Source organism: Mobula birostris, chromosome 9, assembly GCF_030028105.1.
Source record: "Mobula birostris isolate sMobBir1 chromosome 9, sMobBir1.hap1, whole genome shotgun sequence".
NCBI classification, from domain to species: Eukaryota; Metazoa; Chordata; class Chondrichthyes; order Myliobatiformes; family Myliobatidae; genus Mobula; species Mobula birostris.
Genome location: NC_092378.1, coordinates 17,785,831 through 17,805,278, shown reverse-complemented (window position 1 = coordinate 17,805,278; position 19,448 = coordinate 17,785,831). Strand labels below are relative to the sequence as shown.

At 44.1% G+C, this 19,448-nt stretch overlaps 1 protein-coding gene across 2 annotated transcripts in view; it reads left to right on the top strand.

The window, feature by feature from the left end:
* Positions 1–583: 583 nt before the first annotated feature.
* The window catches only part of kcnd2 (potassium voltage-gated channel, Shal-related subfamily, member 2), a 387,984-nt gene continuing 369,119 nt past the window's right edge, over positions 584–19,448 (top strand). For both annotated transcript variants that reach the window (XM_072269359.1, XM_072269358.1), the window contains exon 1: positions 584–1,695. In XM_072269359.1, coding sequence (XP_072125460.1) covers positions 584–1,695 — 1,112 coding nt within the window. The remainder of the gene's footprint in view (positions 1,696–19,448) is intronic.

Below are 19,448 nucleotides of genomic sequence, written 5' to 3'. Positions count from 1 at the left end.
GTCTACAGCATCGTCAAGCGTGATTACGTTTCCTGAACTTGTTGCTGGTGGACTGAAAGCTCTATTGAGGGACTCTCCTGTCACTGATCCGGTACAGGTTATTCGCATTTTTTTATACATAGCATACATTGATAATTCACATAATGTATATAAAATCGTGGATTGCACCGATACAGGTCTGAAACCTCTAACCATCGGGCAAGTGGCCGATGCTTCAGTGAGGTACAACAAATAGTTAAAATGTTCTTTTGATAACACTTGGTAAATGTGCGTCTGCTTCTGAAGTTGATGTCTGGAGAAACACAGCTGCAATAAGACGGTACTCTTTAAAATGCATGTGTATACAGATCTACAGAGATAGACAATGCTGCAAAATAAAAAAAAACCTGAATCTTGACAATCGTTTGAATTAGGGGGTTTGCCTTTATTTTATTTCCCACTCGTGCAAATTACATTCCCATTCTGGTTTGTTTTATCTTTCTAGATGTCAGACGCGCATCATCCAGCCTGGTTTTGAGTCAGGAGCGACCCGTTTCTCTCCAGCCACCCACCCATCCCGGTCAGATCGCAGTAATTCGTAAGGATGGCTGCAGGAGTAGCAGCCTGGCTGCCGTTCGCCCGGGCGGCGGCTATCGGTTGGATGCCGGTGGCTAGCCACCCCATGCCCGCCGCCCCCAGCGACAGAAAGCGGCCGCAGGACGGGCTGGTCATCCTCAACGTGAGCGGCAGGCGCTTCCAGACGTGGCGGAGCACTCTGGAGAGGTACCCTGACACCTTGCTGGGCAGTTCGGAGAAGGACTTCTTCTACAACGACGAGATCAGAGAGTATTTCTTTGACCGGGACCCGGACATCTTCAGGAACATCTTGAATTTCTACCGCACCGGCAAGCTGCACTACCCGAGGCACGAGTGCATCTCGGCTTACGACGAGGAGCTCTCCTTCTTCGGCATCATCCCAGAGATCATCGGCGACTGCTGCTATGAGGAGTACAAGGACCGAAAGCGCGAAAACGTCGAGCGCATCATGGACGACGCCGAGGACGAGCTGAGCAGCGAGAACCGCCTGCCGTCCATGACGGCGCGCCAGAAGGTGTGGCGGGCTTTCGAGAACCCGCACACCAGCACCCTGGCGCTCGTGCTCTACTACGTCACGGGCTTCTTCATCGCCGTTTCGGTGATGGCCAACGTGGTGGAGACGGTGCCGTGCGGCGCCATGCCGGGGAGCGTCAAGGAGCTGCCGTGCGGCGAGCGCTACGCCCTGGCCTTCTTCTGCCTCGACACGGCGTGCGTCATGATCTTCACCGTCGAGTACCTGCTCCGCCTCATGGCGGCCCCCAGCCGCTACCGCTTCGTCCGCAGTGTCATGAGCATCATCGACGTGGTGGCCATCATGCCCTACTACATCGGGCTGGTGATGACTGACAACGAGGATGTGAGCGGCGCCTTCGTCACCCTGCGGGTCTTCAGGGTCTTCCGGATATTTAAATTCTCCCGCCACTCTCAGGGCCTGCGCATTCTGGGCTACACCCTCAAGAGTTGCGCCTCCGAACTCGGCTTTCTCCTCTTCTCCCTTACCATGGCCATTATCATCTTCGCCACTGTTATGTTTTATGCCGAGAAGGGTTCCACTGCCACCAAGTTCACCAGCATCCCGGCTGCTTTCTGGTACACGATTGTCACCATGACCACTTTAGGGTAAGTGATTGGGGTTTCTTTGCACTGTGGCTGGTTCAAGTTTGCCTCCTTCCAATTGTATGTGTTGTACTTGTGCTTCGCACTGAGTGGAAGATTGTGATTTGGGTACCACTGGTTCATTGGCTGCCAAAGGTAGGATTTATTATCATCTCGGCGTTTCTTGAGTTACTTTGGAGTAAACTTTCATCGCAGAAGGCCAGCCTTGAGTTTCGTTATACAGTACTTATTGAAAAGCGCATTGTTTTTAAGGGTTCTCTAAACTGATCTGTTGCTTGTGTAGAAAGTGTGAAATTGTTTGTAATAACAACCAATGTAATCTGCACACATCAGATGCTATCTGAAGTGTTCGATAATTCAATCTGTTTGCTTGACATGATTTTGGAAACTTTACAACTTATCTTTTTTCCCCACCAAAATTATATTTTACAATTAAATAAACATTCAATTAAAATAGTACATATTGGTATTGCCACCAAGGCCCAGTTGTCATGGGGAAAATTTGTTGAGAAGCTCAACACTTCTGAAATGTTGGATTGCAAAATTGCATTTATCTTTTTAATAGTCTTTGCTATCATCTGAAATTAAGATGTTATTATACTTGTGATTCATCAAATATGGATAGGTGTTTAGTAAAATATGAGACAGCTTGGAGAACCTGATGCTGCTATTATGATGAATATGACCGTCTTTCCCACTTTTTATCTGATCTAATGGAACAAAGCAGTCCTTGTCCAGATGAATGTTTGAAATCTGAAGGTTTGGTCCATGATGTCTAACTAAATGTCAATTATGTGAATGAATTCATGTACAATTCCCATACTATTACTTGTATCAACCTCTTAGATGTAAATTTCTATTTGTATACAAAAGCAATAGATGTTAATAGGTTTTTCATCTTGTGTGACAGATCATGCTGGAAAACTTCTGGTGATAGGATAATGAATAAGTGGAGCTAATGACAACATCTCCCTAGTTGAGTGCATATACTGGATTAAGCTAGTTTTATTTTAGTTTTGTTTAAGATGCATGTGAATGTACACATTCTAAAGCACAATATGCAATTTCACAAAACCATGGTGCAGTTTAGATTATGTGTGGATCTGGTCTTGAGTGATGTGTACATATTGTCCTGTGAAGGCCTAAATAGGGAGTTTAAAAGGTGGGAGCACCTGAAATTGCTGGTTGGTCAAGAGTCAGTTATGTCAAGATGTAGTTTATTATTTCTCTGAGATAAGACCAAGAACTGGCATGACTCTAGAGGAAAGTTGTTGGAGAGCCACGATAGGATAAATGATTTGACACTCTAGTCTGCAAATGGCAGTTTCCAAGAAAACTTCATTATGTTGCATGAAGCTGCCAATGATTTTTAAAAGTTTGCATTATAAGTTAATAGTTAATAACCTGTATAATTTTAATTAACCCTTCTGAAATTGTGGGTCAATTGAAATTCTGCACAATATTACAAGGAAGGTATCAGAGCTCCAAGTAGCTCACTAAAATGGTCATTTGTCGCCTGCTGGGGTTCTGCTCACTGTTTGGCTATTGCTTATGGGTCTGGGGATGGAATTTTCATGTCTGATCCAGAATCTCTTTGTACTGAGTGATGAGATTGTGTCTATCTTGAGTTTTGCTCCCTCCAAGTAGTGCTGTGCCAGACAAACCTTCTACTCCATGTTTCCAGTTGGATTTGAAGCTATGACCTTTCAAGAAATTGCATAAATCTGAGTGATGTCTGGTACCCTGGATTGTCCCCAAGACCTCTTTGACAGGTGGCATTGTTTGAATCAAAAGCTTTAGGGAAATCTTCAAGAATTGATACATTAATTTCAAACAATGCAATGATGTAAACTGATTAAAAACACTACTTCTTCCCCCAAACTCCATTCTCACCACATTCTACCGAGCACCATCGAGAATAAATGGAACAGCTGCATCATCGTCTCGTATGGGAACTGCAGTGCATCAAATCGCAAGATCCTGCAACAGATAGTGAGGACTGCTGAAAACATTGTTGTGGTCTCTCTTCCTCACCTGCCCCCCCAGAAGCATGATTCTGATCTGTTCAGGATATGTATCAGAAGCACCGCATACATAGTGCCTCCAGCATTGTCAAAGACTCTTCTTCTCCTTTCCATAATCTCTTTGATCTCCTGGCGTCAAGCAGAAGGTACTGCAGCATAAGAACCAGAACTGCCAGGCTGGGTAACAGCTTCTTCCCCCAGGCTGTTAGACTTCTTAAACACCCTGCTGCCACCCAGCACACATGTACACCCTGTCTGTATGTCCTGAATCCACCCCTGCACTCCCCAGCTCACAGATACACTGTTACCTAGCTCTGGTCACTTTTCATTTTATATTGCTGCTGTACCACATATTTATAGAACTGCTTGATTTATTACAATAGTGTAAGTAACTTTATACTGTCTTACCTAAATATGCACCTTACACTTTCTGCCATCCTGTCAATTCTTCAAACCAAGTTACTCAAGGACTTGTGCTAATATTATTTTGTGACTATGTACTGGATCGTAACTATATGTGCTGTGTGTGTCTATATGTACTGTGTTTTGCATCTTGGTCCTTGAGGAACATCGTCTCGTTTAGCTGTCTACATGTATATGATTGAATAACAATGAACTTGAATTTGAAAAGTAGTTTAAAATTTCTTAAAAATGCAAACTATTTAATTTACCTTTTGCATTTCCAGTTCAAGTAAAAGAGTTGCACTAAATAGGGCAGTATTGCATCTGATTCCTGAACACAGTGTGTGCAACCCTTCAGTTTAGCATGATTGAGCTTTCCCTCAGATTTGTTACTGAGTCCAGCATATTTCATACTATCATGCTTTTGGAGCAGAGCTGTGGAAATTAAGACATGCTGAAGAGCAAAGAGCATATGGGCAACAATTCCCTATGGAATTCTGGTACAATGCATTGTTAACCCAGCATTCTCTTTTCATGAACTTAACTGAATTGTGACCTACAGTAGAAAAATATTCAGATTTCCTCCCAATGGTCTTAAGGTTGCTGAGGCATTTCTGGTATGGAATTTTCTTTCTGATGTTTTTGAACTTGATATTTGAATGTTTTTGTATGGCAATGTAGTGAACATAGAACATTTTACTTCACTTGTTATCGAGGAGATGATACATAACTGGATATATAAGGAATTTAACAAATCACATAGTGAGAGATAATTTCAGAGATCAATACAGCATGATTACAGGCCCTTTGGCCAAAACGAGCCCATATTGACCTTGTAATAGTTGCTCTCAACATAGGATTTTGAGCAGATCATTTCAACCGCTTGTAAATACTTCTAATGTTCACTTACTACAGAAAGGTATCAATATTAAATTATCTTCCTGCATTATTTGTATTTACTTTCTCTCTAGAAATAGAGAGGAAAGGGAAATATCCTACTTAACCTCAGTTCATTCTGTACACGGTACAGCTATTCTAGGAATAGGCTTATCAAATTGATTGTTATCCTTAATATTTGTAGGCACACAGATAAGTTGTTAAAACAATAATTGCTGTTTTTAAAAGACAGAACACTTTTGATGTTTGGCTGAGATAGAATTAACATGAGTTATAATAGATCTACCTGAATTAATGATGCATAGTTGAAAACTGCTCATGGTAATTCATGTTTCTTAATAGAATGATATACCACCTAATGCTAATTTTCTTGATAAAAATTTGAGGCATTAATCTTCACCACTTGGTGGTTTGTAGAAATTCACTATGCCCTTTTTTCAGTGTTTATCCAGAATCTAGCTTTGCACAGGCAGTAATATCTATTCTACTTACTTACTACCTGTTACACTACTGGCATTTAGGGCCGCAATGAAGGTCTTCCATCTCTGGTGGTGTTTAGGGCTTCCTTCATCATGTCAGTAGCTTCCTCTTGGTGTTCACTACTGTCAGTCATAAAAGTCCCTGGTGGAGATTTAGGAATACCTTCACTCTCAGATGTAGAAGGATTCTTCATTGCTGTTTCTCTAACAATTTGCTTTACCAGTCAGAGTTGTTAATCCTGAGCTGAACCCCCAAAACTGGAGGGCCAGTGGATCACTGTTAGTCTGGCTTCTACCCTTTGACCTGTTTGGCATGGGTGACCCTACCAAGAGGCAATGCATAAAGCCCAGACTCCAGTCAACATAGCTTGCCAGGTCATTGAGGCAGACAAGTCTCCAAATCCAATGACAAAGTTGTGGTCCTTGTGGAGGATATCTATTCAAATATGTTAATTATTCCCTTTTGCGGCATTACTAAAAAATTAGACTTTGGGTACTATTCCCATGATAACGCTATAATGTGCTGGAGCAAATCCATGTGGCTTTGGTAGGAAATGAAACGTATCATTTACAGCTCTGTGTCTCAATACACTAATATGATCTTGTGAAAATCTGGGCCAAGTGTAATTTTGTATTAACAATTTAAGTGGGTAATTTTATCTATAGTGCTGAAGTGGAGTGTGCTTTAGGGCAAACTAAAACATATAGTTGTAAATAATTACATGGCAGTTTGTTTTTTTTACTTAAAAAAATGGCAGTTCATCAGGATTTAGAGGCTTTTCGTATTTTTGTCCAAAAATGTCCTAAATGTCTTTTTTATAAAGTGTAAATGAGAAGAAATCCAATTATTCATCAGGACAGATGTAAAATCTAATGGATTTTGTGCAAGTATTTGAGGACAGTTATTGATGATTTTTGTGGTCTGTCTCATTAATGAGTTGTAGTACTGCAGCATGCCTTGATAATGTATTACCTCATCAATATGTACAGTATGCTAGTTCTAAGTGTAGTGATTCTTAATGGAAATGGAGTCAAAAAAGGAGTATCAAATTTAAGTTCCATAGCAACTGTTGAAGGCACTGAATTGCCTCCAGTGTAATGACTAATGCAGACTTATTTGTATTGTAAATGAGCACAGTCATAGTATTGGGATGGGCACTAGCACAATTTTAGACTGTACTGATTAAAAAGCTGTGTGGTAGCACCATCATCATTCAGGTGCCTTGCCGTTCGGCGTGGGCGATCATGTCTCTCCATCCGTTGTGATCCCTGACCCTCCGAATTGTAGTTGTTGCCTCCCCTGTTTCTGACCGTGATGTTATTCCATCTATCATTTTCATTCTCTTCCTGCCTCTGCTTCTTTTCCCTTCCAGCTTTCCAGTTGTAACTAAATGTTCTAATACCTCTCTTTGCATGATGTGTCCAAAGAATTTTGATTGCTGTTTTCTGATTTTTTTAAAGTAATGTACGTTTTGTTTTTGTTCTCTGTAGAACTTCGTTGGTTATTCTGTCCATATATTATGTGATATGCATAGCATTCTTCTGAGGAACCACATCTCTGCTGCATTGATTCTTTTTTCCATTGCATTTGTGATGGTCCATGTCTTGCAGCTATACACCAATATAGGAAGAATGTACCAGCTGAGAGTTCTAAGGTGGATTTCAATTGCTATTTTCTTGTTCGTTAGGATGTTTCTCATTTCTGTAAATGCTGTTCTTACCATTGCTATTCTTGTCTTAATGTCTCTTTCGCATTTGCCATGAGATGTTACCCATGATCCAAGGTACTTGAAGTTGTGAACTTGTTTCAGGATTTCATTTCCCAATACAATCCTACAGTTTGGGATATCAGGTTTCTTTGATATTACCATTACTTCAGTTTTCTTTTTGTTTAAGGTAAGGCCCAGTCTTTCGCTCTCTATGTTGATGGTAGATACTAGTTCTGTAAATTTACTTCACTGTTTGCTATCAGTACTGTATCATCCGCATAGTGGAGGTTGTGGATATTGTATCCTCCTATACTTATTTCAGGTAGGTCTTATATGGTTCTCATGATGTTTTCACTGTATAGGGAGAACAGGTCTGGTGATAGAACACAACCCTGTCTGACTCCTCGCTTTATTGGCTGATATTCACCAATCTCGTTGTCTATCCGTATGGCTGCACTTTGTTGCCAGTAGAGATTCCTGATTATTCTTAGATCTTTTCTGTCGATATTAATATCTTTAAGCATTTTCATGGTGACTTGGTGTTTCACTGTGTTAAAGGCTTTTGTGTAGTCAATGAAAGAGAAGTATAGGTCTTGTTGTACTTCTGTTGACCTTTCGATAATATTCCTGAGAATATAAGTGGCGTTTGATGTTCCCTTGCCTTCGACAAAGCCGCACTGTTCTTCACTGATCTCTGGTTTAATTTTTTTCTTATTCTGAGCATGATGATTCTAAGTAGAATTTTTGTGAGGTGGCTCATTAAGCTAATTGTTCTTGTTGTCCATACTCTGTTGCACCTGGTTTCTTTGGCAGTGGTAGCATAGTCTACCATATTGTTTTGACACCACCCCTGCCAAATTTGGAGTAATACACTTCGCCTAACAAGCTACCTTAACAGCACACAGTAGAACCTGTGTTTAGTAGCAGGAAAAACTTTGGCTACAGACCAGATATCATCAAGACTGGTTCGTAAATTCTTCAGCTTTTTCTACCTGTGTTATTACTTAATAGTTTTTAGCTTAGCTCTTTAGAAGTGGCAAGGTCTACAGGGCACATGTAAAGTGTACCATGTGCTTGATTTCTGCATAAAACTTCTGCTTCCAAACATTGGTACATTTATTGTTCCACACAAACAGCATGGCAGTTGTGCTTAGATAGTCACATAGTGGATCTAATAGCTCAGAACTAGGCATCAAGTTCTGTGCACTATTAGCAATAGAATTATACCTCACTTTTTCTGTAATGGACTAGCATTTCCTTCACTGTGGCTCACTATCAAACAGGAATGCCACCCAGATTCAATGAGAAATGTAGAAGGATTTACTGGGAGCAGTATCAGGTATACCTAGAAATCAGGTGCTAGTTAAGTTCCAGCATGAGATGATGTATGTGTCATATGATTAATCAAAATATGCAGTAGACAGAATTAGTATATTAGGTCAAAATTCTGCAGTTATTACCACTTCTAGTTGTGAATAGTGGTTAGTAAAACTGGTGATGAGAGCAAGAAGCACCAAGAGCATCACAGCATGTGCGTTATAAAGACAGGGTCAAAACATTTGCAGACATGTTCAGGTAGATATGCCAGATAGATCATTCTTCCCAGCTACCTTCTGAGATATCCATCAACACAGGAGCTAGTCTTCGGCCAATTTACCTCAGTTCACATCACGTAAAGAAACGATAGAGAGATCAGGAAAGTAAAAGCTAGAGGACTGGATGACATCTCGGGTATGATATTGTAGATCTGTGCTCAAGAACCAGCAATGCCTCTAGTTAACCTCTTTATTTTGCCCATTAAAGCACTGGCATTCATCCAACTATCAGCAAAATGCCCAGATGTGACCTGTTCACAAAAAAACCAGGACAATTCCCTTCCAGTGAGCTACTGCTCAATGATTATCACCCTAAGTAGTGAATCCTTTCACATTTTGTGCTTGGTGGCTACAGTGCAATCCATCTACAAAATACACTGTATGTTTTCACGTCAGCTGTTTCAAAGGCACAAACACACCTGCAGCATTTACCACCAAGTAAGGAGGTAGGCACAAGGGAATGTCACCTATTTTTGCCTGATATGTTTTGGGTTTCCTCCCCAGCAATATTGATCTTCACTAGAAAGACTGCAGGAGTGGAAGAAGGGTGCTTGCCAACAACTTCTCAGGGGCAAATAAATGCTGGCCTTGCCATTAGTGTGCATAACTGAAAACTTTGTTACACACTCAGCCTAACTTAGTTAACAAATCTGGAGATGAATCAAATTTACTTGCAATTACTTAATGTCATGTGTGACCCTTTGATAAGGTGCAGATCACAGAACCATTCTATTACTTGCTAACAAAGCTATTGGGTGTGCCTGTTGCAGTTGCAAAGCATTAATTGGAGTGGCTAGTTTTAACTGTCACTAGTCACTCTCTAATTTCAACCTCCTGCTGTAGTGATAATCATCAAACCTTCGCAGGCTACACATTGAATTACTGTAATAAATACTAGGCAGCATGATTATGGCAGGCTGTCAACTTTGCTTTGAAAAGATACTAGTTAATTGTGTGTTACATATCCACCACTGTCCCCCATACAAATCTTTCCATATCCAATTTAATGTGTGAAGACTTTAAGTCATTACTCTTAAAGAATCGGAACTGAACATTTGTGGATTCATCTGTTAAATTTATAGTAATTAGACTTCTCCATTTTCTGAAAAGCAAGATGTTGGTGGTCTCGTTTATTCTTAATAGGTCATTAGTCAAATTCAATGTTTGAAAATTAGTATTCCACAACCTCCTTGAACTCGCAACACTGAATTGTACCAAAAACGGAATCAATTGTAAAGCCTAGTCAATGTGAATCATGTCGTTCAATGTCTGTCTTATCCATAAGAATATTGATATTGTTCATCTTGTGATTTAGGATTGTACTGCACCTGAACTTGCTGTTCTTTCATCCTAGCACTTTATTTAATCCAGATCATTGGAATTAAAGGTTGTACATTTTCAACCATATGAATCCAACATGAAATAAGATCAGACTATCTCTACCTGCTGTGTAAAGTTTCACACACAATCCATATGATTAGTCATACACAAGAAATATTGCCCAGCAAGACAAGAAAAACATTCATGTGAAACCTTTAACAAGCTAACAGAATGATGCAGTAGTGATTTTGTTACTGGTTGAAAAATGTTACTGGGACCCAGAGGACAAAAGTTTATTCTGTATCAGACTTCAGCGAGAACAGGCGGAGGCAAGGTAAGTGGGTAAGTTCATTCCTTATTTCTTATTTCTTTTTTTCTCATTTAACTCTGGAAAGAATAGGGCTATATCTACAGGGCCGGTGTTCTGTTCTGAGTGTGAGATGTGGGATTTCCGGGAGACTACCAGCCTCCCCAATGGCCAGATCTGCACCAGGTATATATCGAGATGCAGCTCCTTAGAGACTGCGTTAAGTAACTGTGATAAACCATGTATATATGTTGTAACTCGGTTGCCTGTCTGGGCACACCCCTCTGCTGACTGCCCCTGTGGCTCCTCCTACAGAGTCCTGTATAAAGGTGTTCGCCTTGCCCCTCCCCCTCAGTCCGGGGGCAGACACTCACTGTGGAGGTCGTATTGTACAGCGAATAAAAGCCTTTCAGTATTTTACCAAACCTCAATCTTTTGGAGTAATTGAAGGTGCTTCAATTTTATTCGCTTTACATTTTAAAACATGGAACAGGCTCTGAGACCAGACAATTTAGACCTCGATCCGCAAATGCCTGATGCTGGAAATGCTTTCGAACTCTGGCTGGCCTGCTTCGAAGCGTATCTAGAGGAGATTAAAGCGACCGACCCCGTAGCGAAGCGCAGAGTTCTACTCTCCAGGGTCAGTCCACGGGTTTATTCGCTGATCAGAGACCAGCTGAACTATGACGGCGCGATGAACGCACTCAAAAGTCAATACCTGCAGCCAATAAACAGCGTCTATGCTCGGCATCGTTTAGCGACATGGCAACAATGGTCCGGGGAATCGAGTGCTGAGTTTGTCCGGGCCCTACAGACACTCGTGCGGGCCTGAAATTGCCAGGGGCTGACGGCGGCGCAGCATGCAGAACTCCTAGTGAGAGACGCCTTCGTTACGCCTTCGCACGGTCAGTGTACGTGCGCCAGCGGCTGCTGGAAAAAGCCAATCTTACCCTAAGTTCGGCGATCGAGCTGGCTGATACGTTGGAGGCCGCTCTGCATAACTCCGAGGCTCTCCAGGCACGCGATCCCCTGATGGCCTCGTGGGCGCCGCAGACCCTGCAACCCGCCGGCGAATCGACCTCGGCTGCAGCCAGTCGTGAGTCCGCGAAGTGCTACTTCTGCGGACTGGAGAAGCACGCCCGGAAATGCTGCGCGGCCCGACAAGCTACCTGTTCCAGCTGCGGAAAGAAGGGCCACTTCGCCAAGGTCTGTAAGTCAAAACCGCGAGCGGGATCGAGCAGCGCCGCGTGCGAGACGTGGGGGTCGCCATCTTCCCTGCACACTGCCACCACGTGCGAGATATGGGGGCTGCCATCTTCCCTGCACGCCGCCACCACGTGCGAGACATGGGGGCGACCATCTTGGTTGGCGCCACCTCCCACCGCCTACGACCAACGGGTGCTCACGGGCCACCCCACCGCGCCGGACCAAGACAGCTACCCCACCCTGGCTTCCGTGACCCTCCACCAAAGCGCTCCCCACCAGCTCGCAAGGTCAATGATGGACATCCTGGTGGAGGGGCACAGGACAAGCTGCCTGTTTGACACAGGCAGCACGGAGAGTTTTATCCACCCGGCCACAGTGCAGCATTGTGGACTCATGATACGGCCGGTAAGTCAGGGGGTCACCATGGCCTCCGGGTCGCATACAACAGACATCCGGGGGGTTGTACAGCGACGCTAGTGGTGCAGGGCACAGAATATCGGGACTTTAAGTTACTGGTCTTGCCTCAACTGTGTGCCCCTGTGCTGTTGGGGTTGGACTTCCAGAGCCACCTGAAAAGCGTGACAATGAAGTATGATGGGCCCCTCCCGCCAATTACTGTCATAAATCCCCTGTTTTGCAGAAATATGTCACGTACCCCGCTACTGACCACACACACACACCGACCCGCGTATCCCACCCAACATCATGCCAACTGCCACACTACCGACACCACTTGCGGCCTCTCCACTCTCAGGATCCCTCCTCCACCGCTGTTCGCCAACCTGACCCCCGACTATAAACCCGTGGCAACTAAAAGCAGGAGGTACAGCGCGGGGGACAGAGCTTTCATTAAGTCGGAGGTGCAGCGGCTGCTCAGGGAGGGGGTCATTGAGGCAAGCACAAGTCCTTGGAGGGCGCAGGTGGTCGTTGTTCGGAATGGGGACAAGAATAGGATGGTCGTGGACTATAGCCAGACCATCAATAGGTTCACGCAGCTCGACGCGTACCCTCTACCCCGCATTGCAGATATGGTCAATCAGGTAACACAGTACAAGGTGTACTCGACCATAGACCTAAAATCCGCTTACCATCAGCTCCCCATCCGCCGGGAGGACTGCCATTACACTGCCTTCGAGGCGGACGGCAGGCTTTATCAATTCCTGCGCGTCCCCTTTGGTGTCACGAATGGTGTATCTGTCTTCCAGAGGGCAATGGACCAGATGGTGGACCAGTGCCAACTGAAGGCCACGTTCCCATATCTGGATAACATCACCATCTGTGGTCACGACCAGCAGGATCACGACAACAACCTCCAAAAATTCCTCCAAGCGGCCAAATCTTTCAACCTCACCTATAACAAGGACAAGTGTGTATTTGGGACCACCCGACTTGCTATCCTTGGGTGTGTCATGGAGAATGAAGTCATTGGCCCTGACCCTGACTGTATGCGCCCCCTGTTGGAACTCCCTCTTTCCAATACCCTCAGAGCCCTCAAAAGGTGCCTGGGCTTCTTTTCATATTACGCCCAATGGGTCTCTAACTATGCAGACAAAGCCTGCCCCCTGGTCAAGTCCACCACATTCTCCCTCTCTGCCGAGGCCCACACGGCCTTCAACTGCATAAAAGGGGACATTGCCAAAGCAGCAATGCATGCGGTGGATGAGGCCATTCCCTTCCAAGTAGAGAGTGACGCCTTCGACTTTGCGCTGGCTGCTACCCTCAATCAGGCAGGAAGACCAGTGGCGTTCTCCTCCCGTACCCTTCAAGGCCCTGAAATTCGGCACCCTGCTGTAGAGAAAGAGGCCCAGGCCATAGTGGAAGCTATAAGGCACTGGAGGCACTATCTTGCCGGCAAAAGGTTCACCCTGCTAACTGACCAGCGCTCAGTCGCGTTCATGTTTAATAATCAGCAGCGGAGCAAAATCAAAAATGATAAAATTCTTAGGTGGAGAATCGAACTCTCCACCTACAACTATGACATCATGTACAGGCCTGGGAAGCTCAACGAGCCCTCCGATGCCCTATCCCGGGGAACATGTGCCAGCGTGCAGATCGACCGGCTATACGCCCTACATGTAGACCTTTGCCACCCGGGAGTCACCCGGCTTTTCCACTTCGTGAAAGCCCGGAACCTGCCTTACTCCCTTGAGGAGATCAGGATGATGACCAGGGACTGCCAAGTCTGCGCAGAGTGCAAACCGCACTTCTACCGACCCGAAAAGGCACCACTCATCAAGGCCACCCGCCCCTTTGAACGACTGAGTGTTGACTTTAAGGGCCCCCTTCCCTCCACCCACCACAATATGTACTTTCTTAACGTAATTGACGAGTACTCGTGGTTCCCCTTCACCATCCCCTGCCCCGACACCCCTACCACGCCAGTTATAAAAGCCCTGCGCAAGCTCTTCACTCTGTTCGGATACCCATGCTATATCCACAGTGACAGAGGGTCCTCGTTTATGAGTGACGAGCTGCGCCAATATCTACTGGCTAGGGGAATTGCAACCAGTAGGACCACGAGCTATAATCCCCGGGGGAATGGACAGGTAGAGAAGGAGAATTGCACAGTGTGGAAAGCCACACTCTTAGCCCTCAGGTCAAAGGGACTGCCGGTCTCCCGCTGGCAGGAGGTCCTTCCCGAGGCACTCCACTCCATCCGCTCCCTGTTATGCACAGCCACCAATGCCACCCCCCATGAGCGGCTCTTTTCTTTTCCCAGAAAATCGACCACTGGAACCACCCTACCAACTTGGCTGACGTCCCCGGGGCCAGTGCTGCTTCAGAAACATGCGAGGAGCAATAAATACTCCCCGATGGTCGAGAGGGCTCACTTACTTCATGTGAACCCCCAGTATGCCTACGTGGTTTTACCTGATGGGCTGGAGGACACGGTCTCCATCCGCGACCTGGCACCCGCAGGAGCTCCGGGCCCCTACCCTGAACACTCCGTGGTGACTATTGACCCCGTACCCACCAATGTATGTACCTACGAGACACCGTGCACCCCAAACCCTATACAGACACCACACGACACTCCCATACCGGGCATGATGCACACGGACGAGGGATTACCAACGCCTAACGTGCTGGCACCTGAAGTCAGGCCGGAGCCAGCACAACTGCCATCGCCGGTGCAATCACCGCCGGTGCTACGTAGATCACAGCGACGGACTCGACCGCCTGATAGACTTAACCTGTAAATATACTTCTTGTAAATATTGTCAGTCACTTCACCCCACGGGACTCTTTTTTAAAAAAGGAGGGGTGAATGTGGTAAACCATGTATATATGTTGTAACTCGGTTGCCTGCCTGGACACACCCCTCTGCTGACTGCCCCTGTGGCTCCTCCCACAGAATCCTGTATAAAGGTGTTCACCTTGCCCCTCCCCCTCAGTCCGGGGGCAGACACTCACTGTGGAGGTCGTATTGTACAGCGAATAAAAGCCTTTCAGTATTTTACCAAACCTCAGTCTTTTGGAGTAATTGAAGGTGCTTCAGTAACTGGAGCTCCAGTTTGAATACCAGATTTCTGGATCTTCTGGGGCAGGTGTAACCTGTACAAAGGGGAGGGGTTGCACTTGAATCTGAGGGGTACTGATATTTTTGCAAGCAGGTTTACTAGAGCTCTTGGGAGTGGTTTAAACTAATGTGGTGGGGGATGGGAACCAGTATGATAGAGTTGAGGCAGAGCAGAGGTGGCTGAAATTTCTGGGAATAATTCACAAGGGGCAGGATGGATGTGTCCCACAGCAGAAAAAGTTCTCAAAGAGTAACGGTAGGAAACCATGGCTGAGAAGGAAAGTTATATGCCAAAGAAAGGTAGCAAAAGTGAGTGGGAAGTTGGATGATTGGGAACCTTTTAAAATCCAGCAAAAGGCAACTAAAAATGCTATAAGAAGAGCAAAAATGAAATATGGGGGCAAAGTAGCCAAAAATATAAAGCAGGATACTAAAAGTTTTTTCATTTATAGAAAGAGTAAAAGAGAGATGAGAGTTGATATTGGACCAATGGAAGATGATGCTAATGAGGTAGTAATGGGGGACAAAGAGATGGCAGATGATCTTAATGAGTTATTTGCTTTAGTCTTCACTGTGGAAGACACTACCAATGTGCTAGAGGTATGTGAGTATCGGAGCAGGAGTGAGTGCCTTTGCTATTACAAAGGAAAAAATGCTAAGTAAACTGAAAGGTCTTAAAGTGAATAAGTCACCTGGAGCAGATGGACTACATCCCAGAGTCCTGAAAGAGGTTGCTGAGGAGATAGCAGATGCATTGGTCATGATCTTTCAAGAATTACTTGATTCTGGCATGCTTCCGGAGAACTGGAAAATTACAAATATCACTCCCCTCTTTAAGAAGGGAAGAAGACAAAAGGAAGGAAATTATATACCAGTTAGCCTAACCTCAGGGGTTGGGAGAATGTTGGAGCATCTTATTAAGGATCAGGTTTTGGGTTGCTTGGAGACTAATGTTAAAATATGTCAAAGTCAGCATACTTTCTGTAAAGGGAATTCTTGCCTGACAAATCTGTTAGAGTTCTTCAAGGAAGTAACAAGCAGGGTGGACAAAGTAGAGGCAATGGATATCATTGGCTTGGATTTTCAGAAGGCATTTGATAAGGTGCCACACATGAGGTTGCTTAACAAGGTAAAATCCTATGGTGTTACAGGAAATATACTGGCATGGATAGAAGAATGGCTAATAGGCAGGAGGCAGCAAGAGGGAATAAAGGGGGCATTTTCTGGTTGGCTGCTAGAGACTAGTTGTGTTCCTCAAGAGTCAGTATTGAGACCGCTTCTTTTCAAATTGTTTGTCAAAGATTTAGATATGGAATTGATGGCTTTGTGGCAAAGTTTGAAGATGATACGAAAATAGGTGGAAGAGTAGGTAGTACTGAGGAAGCAATGTGATTGCAGCAGGACTTAGACCAATTGGAAAAATGGGCAAAAAAAAGTGGGAGATGGAATACAGTGTTGGGAAATGTATGATAAAATATTTTGGTAAAACAAATGAAGTGCAAACTACAGCTGGCCCTCATCTGCGAGGGATTGATTCCGGGACCTCTTGCAGATACCAGAAAGCGTGAATGCACAAGTCCCTTATTCAACCTGTCTCCATGTGGTGGACCTTAGGACCCAGCAGAACCCTGGACCTTATTTAACCTGTCTCAGTACGGCGGAGCTCTGAATCCGCATTGTTTCTGTTCACAAAAATAATCACGATCACGATTGAAAATAAAGTGGAAATAATAAAGCAATCAAAGAGGTGAAACGCCATCGGTCATTGGAAAAGTGTTAGGCTACAGTCGGTCAACGATCGGAACAATTTTAAAGGAGAAAATTGGAAAGGCCCTGCCCAATTAAAGCTACAATTATTACTAAGCAACACAGTGATTTAATTATTGGGTTTTGAGGTTTTGAGTTTTTGATCCTCCGCATCAACCCGGCAGGGATGGAGAGCGCACTCGGGAGCGGTCTGTCACTGGATCAAACTCGGGAACTTCCGTTCCCGACCTGGCGCTGAAATATACATTTCTTAAGTGTTTTATATGCATAGAAAGGTAAAATATATACTATATACTAAGACAAATGTTTGACTAACTGATGCTAAATAATATCGGATGTACCTGTTCTGACTTACTAAGTAAGAGAACTTCCGTTTTTTTTCCGATCCCGATCCACGATAACCTACGCACATCCTCCCATATACTTTAAATCTTCTCAAGATTACTTATAATACCTAATACAATGTAAATGCTATGTAAATAGTTGTTATACTGTATTGTTTAGGGAATAATGACAAGAAAAAAAAGTCTGTACATGCTTGAACAGCAAGTGCTGGAAGAGCACTTCCGGGTTTTCTCGATTCGCGGTTGGTTGAAGTCACGCATGCGGAACTCGTGGATAAGGAGGGCCGACTGTATTATCTAAATAGGGAGAAAATTCAAACATCAGAGGTACAGAGGGACTTAGCAGTCCTTTTGCAAGACTCCCAGAAGGTTAACTTGCAGGTTGAATCTGTGGTAAAGAAGGCAACTGCAATGTTGGTATTTACTTCAAGGCGAATAGAATATAAAAGCAAGGAGATAATGCTAAGTCTTTATAAGATACTACTCGGGCCGCATTTGGAGTATTGTCAATAGTTTTGGGCACCATATCTCAGAAAGGATGTGTTGTCATTGGAGAGAGTCCAGAGGCGGTTCACGAGGATGATTCTGGGAATAAAGCTGTTAACATATGAGGAGCATTGGCTGCTTTGGGCTGTACTCACTGGAATTTAGAAAAATGTGGGGGTGGGGGAGGATTCTCATTGAAACCTACTGAATGTTGAAAGGACTGGATAAGGTGGATGTGGAGAGTAAGTTTCCTCTGGTGGGAGTATACCGAACTAGAGGGCACAGCCTCAAAATTGAGGGTGACCTTTCAGAACAGAGATAAGGAGGATTTTATTTAGCGAGCGAGTAGTGAATCTGTGGAATGTTCTGCCACAGACTGCGGTGGAGGCCGTCTGTGGGTATATTGAAAGCAGATGTTGATAGTTTCCTGATTGGTCAAGGCATCAAAGGATATGGTGAGAAGGCAGGTGTATGGGTTGAGTGGGTTCCAGGATTAGCTATGATGAAATGGATTCTGTTCCTATGTCTTGTGATCTTATCTTACTCATTAGAAAATGCTTGAAACTGAGACAGAAATCAAATTGTACCTTTTCCCAAGACGCTGTTCCTATATCATTATGCCAGCAATACCTGAAGATAAATGAATGTGTTAGCATTCACTTTGAGAGGACTGGAATATGAAAGCAAGGATATACTGTTGAGGCTTTGCAAGTGATTGTTCAGACCACGTATGGAATATTGTGAGCAATTTTTGGCCTCACACCCAAGGAAATATGTGTGAGTCCTGGAGAGAGTCCAGTGGAGGTTCAGAGGAATGGGTCTGGGAATGAAAGGCTTAATGCACGAGGAGCAATTTGATAGTTTTGTGCTTTTATTTGACAGAGCTCCTAAAGTTGAGTGGGCACCACATTGAAACTTACTGAATGAAGAAAGGCTTGGATAGAGTGGACACATGGAGAATGTTTCCATTAGTTGAAGAAGCTAGGATCTGAGGACAAAGCCTCAGAATAAAGGAAAGGTCCTTTAGAACTGAGATAAGGAGGAATTTCTTCATTCAGGACGGTACGTCTGTTGAATTCATTGCCGCAGATGGGTGTGGAGGCCAAGTCATACGGTATGTTTAAGGCAGAAATTGGTAGGTTCTTGTCTGGTAACGGGATTGAGGGCTACAGGAGAAGGTGGGAGAGTGGGGTTGAGGGAGAGAAAACAGCCTTGATTGAATGGCAGAGCTGTTTCAGTGGGATGAATGGCCTAATTCTGCTTGCTCCTTTATCTTACGGTTTTTAGTGGAATTATGTTTTTGAGTTTGATATGCCTACTGAACAACAATAAAGTGTCAGCTTTGCTCAGGTTTGGAACTTGTGTCTTCTGAGCTCAGGTTTGTAGACTCGTGGATACGTAAACTTGTCTGACAAAGTATTAGAATACTGTATTATAAAAGGTGCCTTTTTTCAAGAAGACATTTAAACAAGGACCTCCAGCACCAGGAGCATGATTTTCCACTAGCTTCCTTGATTAGAGCTTTAAACCTCTGTAACATAATTAAAAGTGAGAAAAACAATCAGAAAATGTTTATTTGTGGAACCACATGATGTGTAAATTCAGTACCATATTTTCTGCAGTGTCTAAACTTCGAAGTATTTAGTTGAGCTTAGCATACATTTGTTCAGCTCAAAAATATAGAGGGATTTGTATTACTG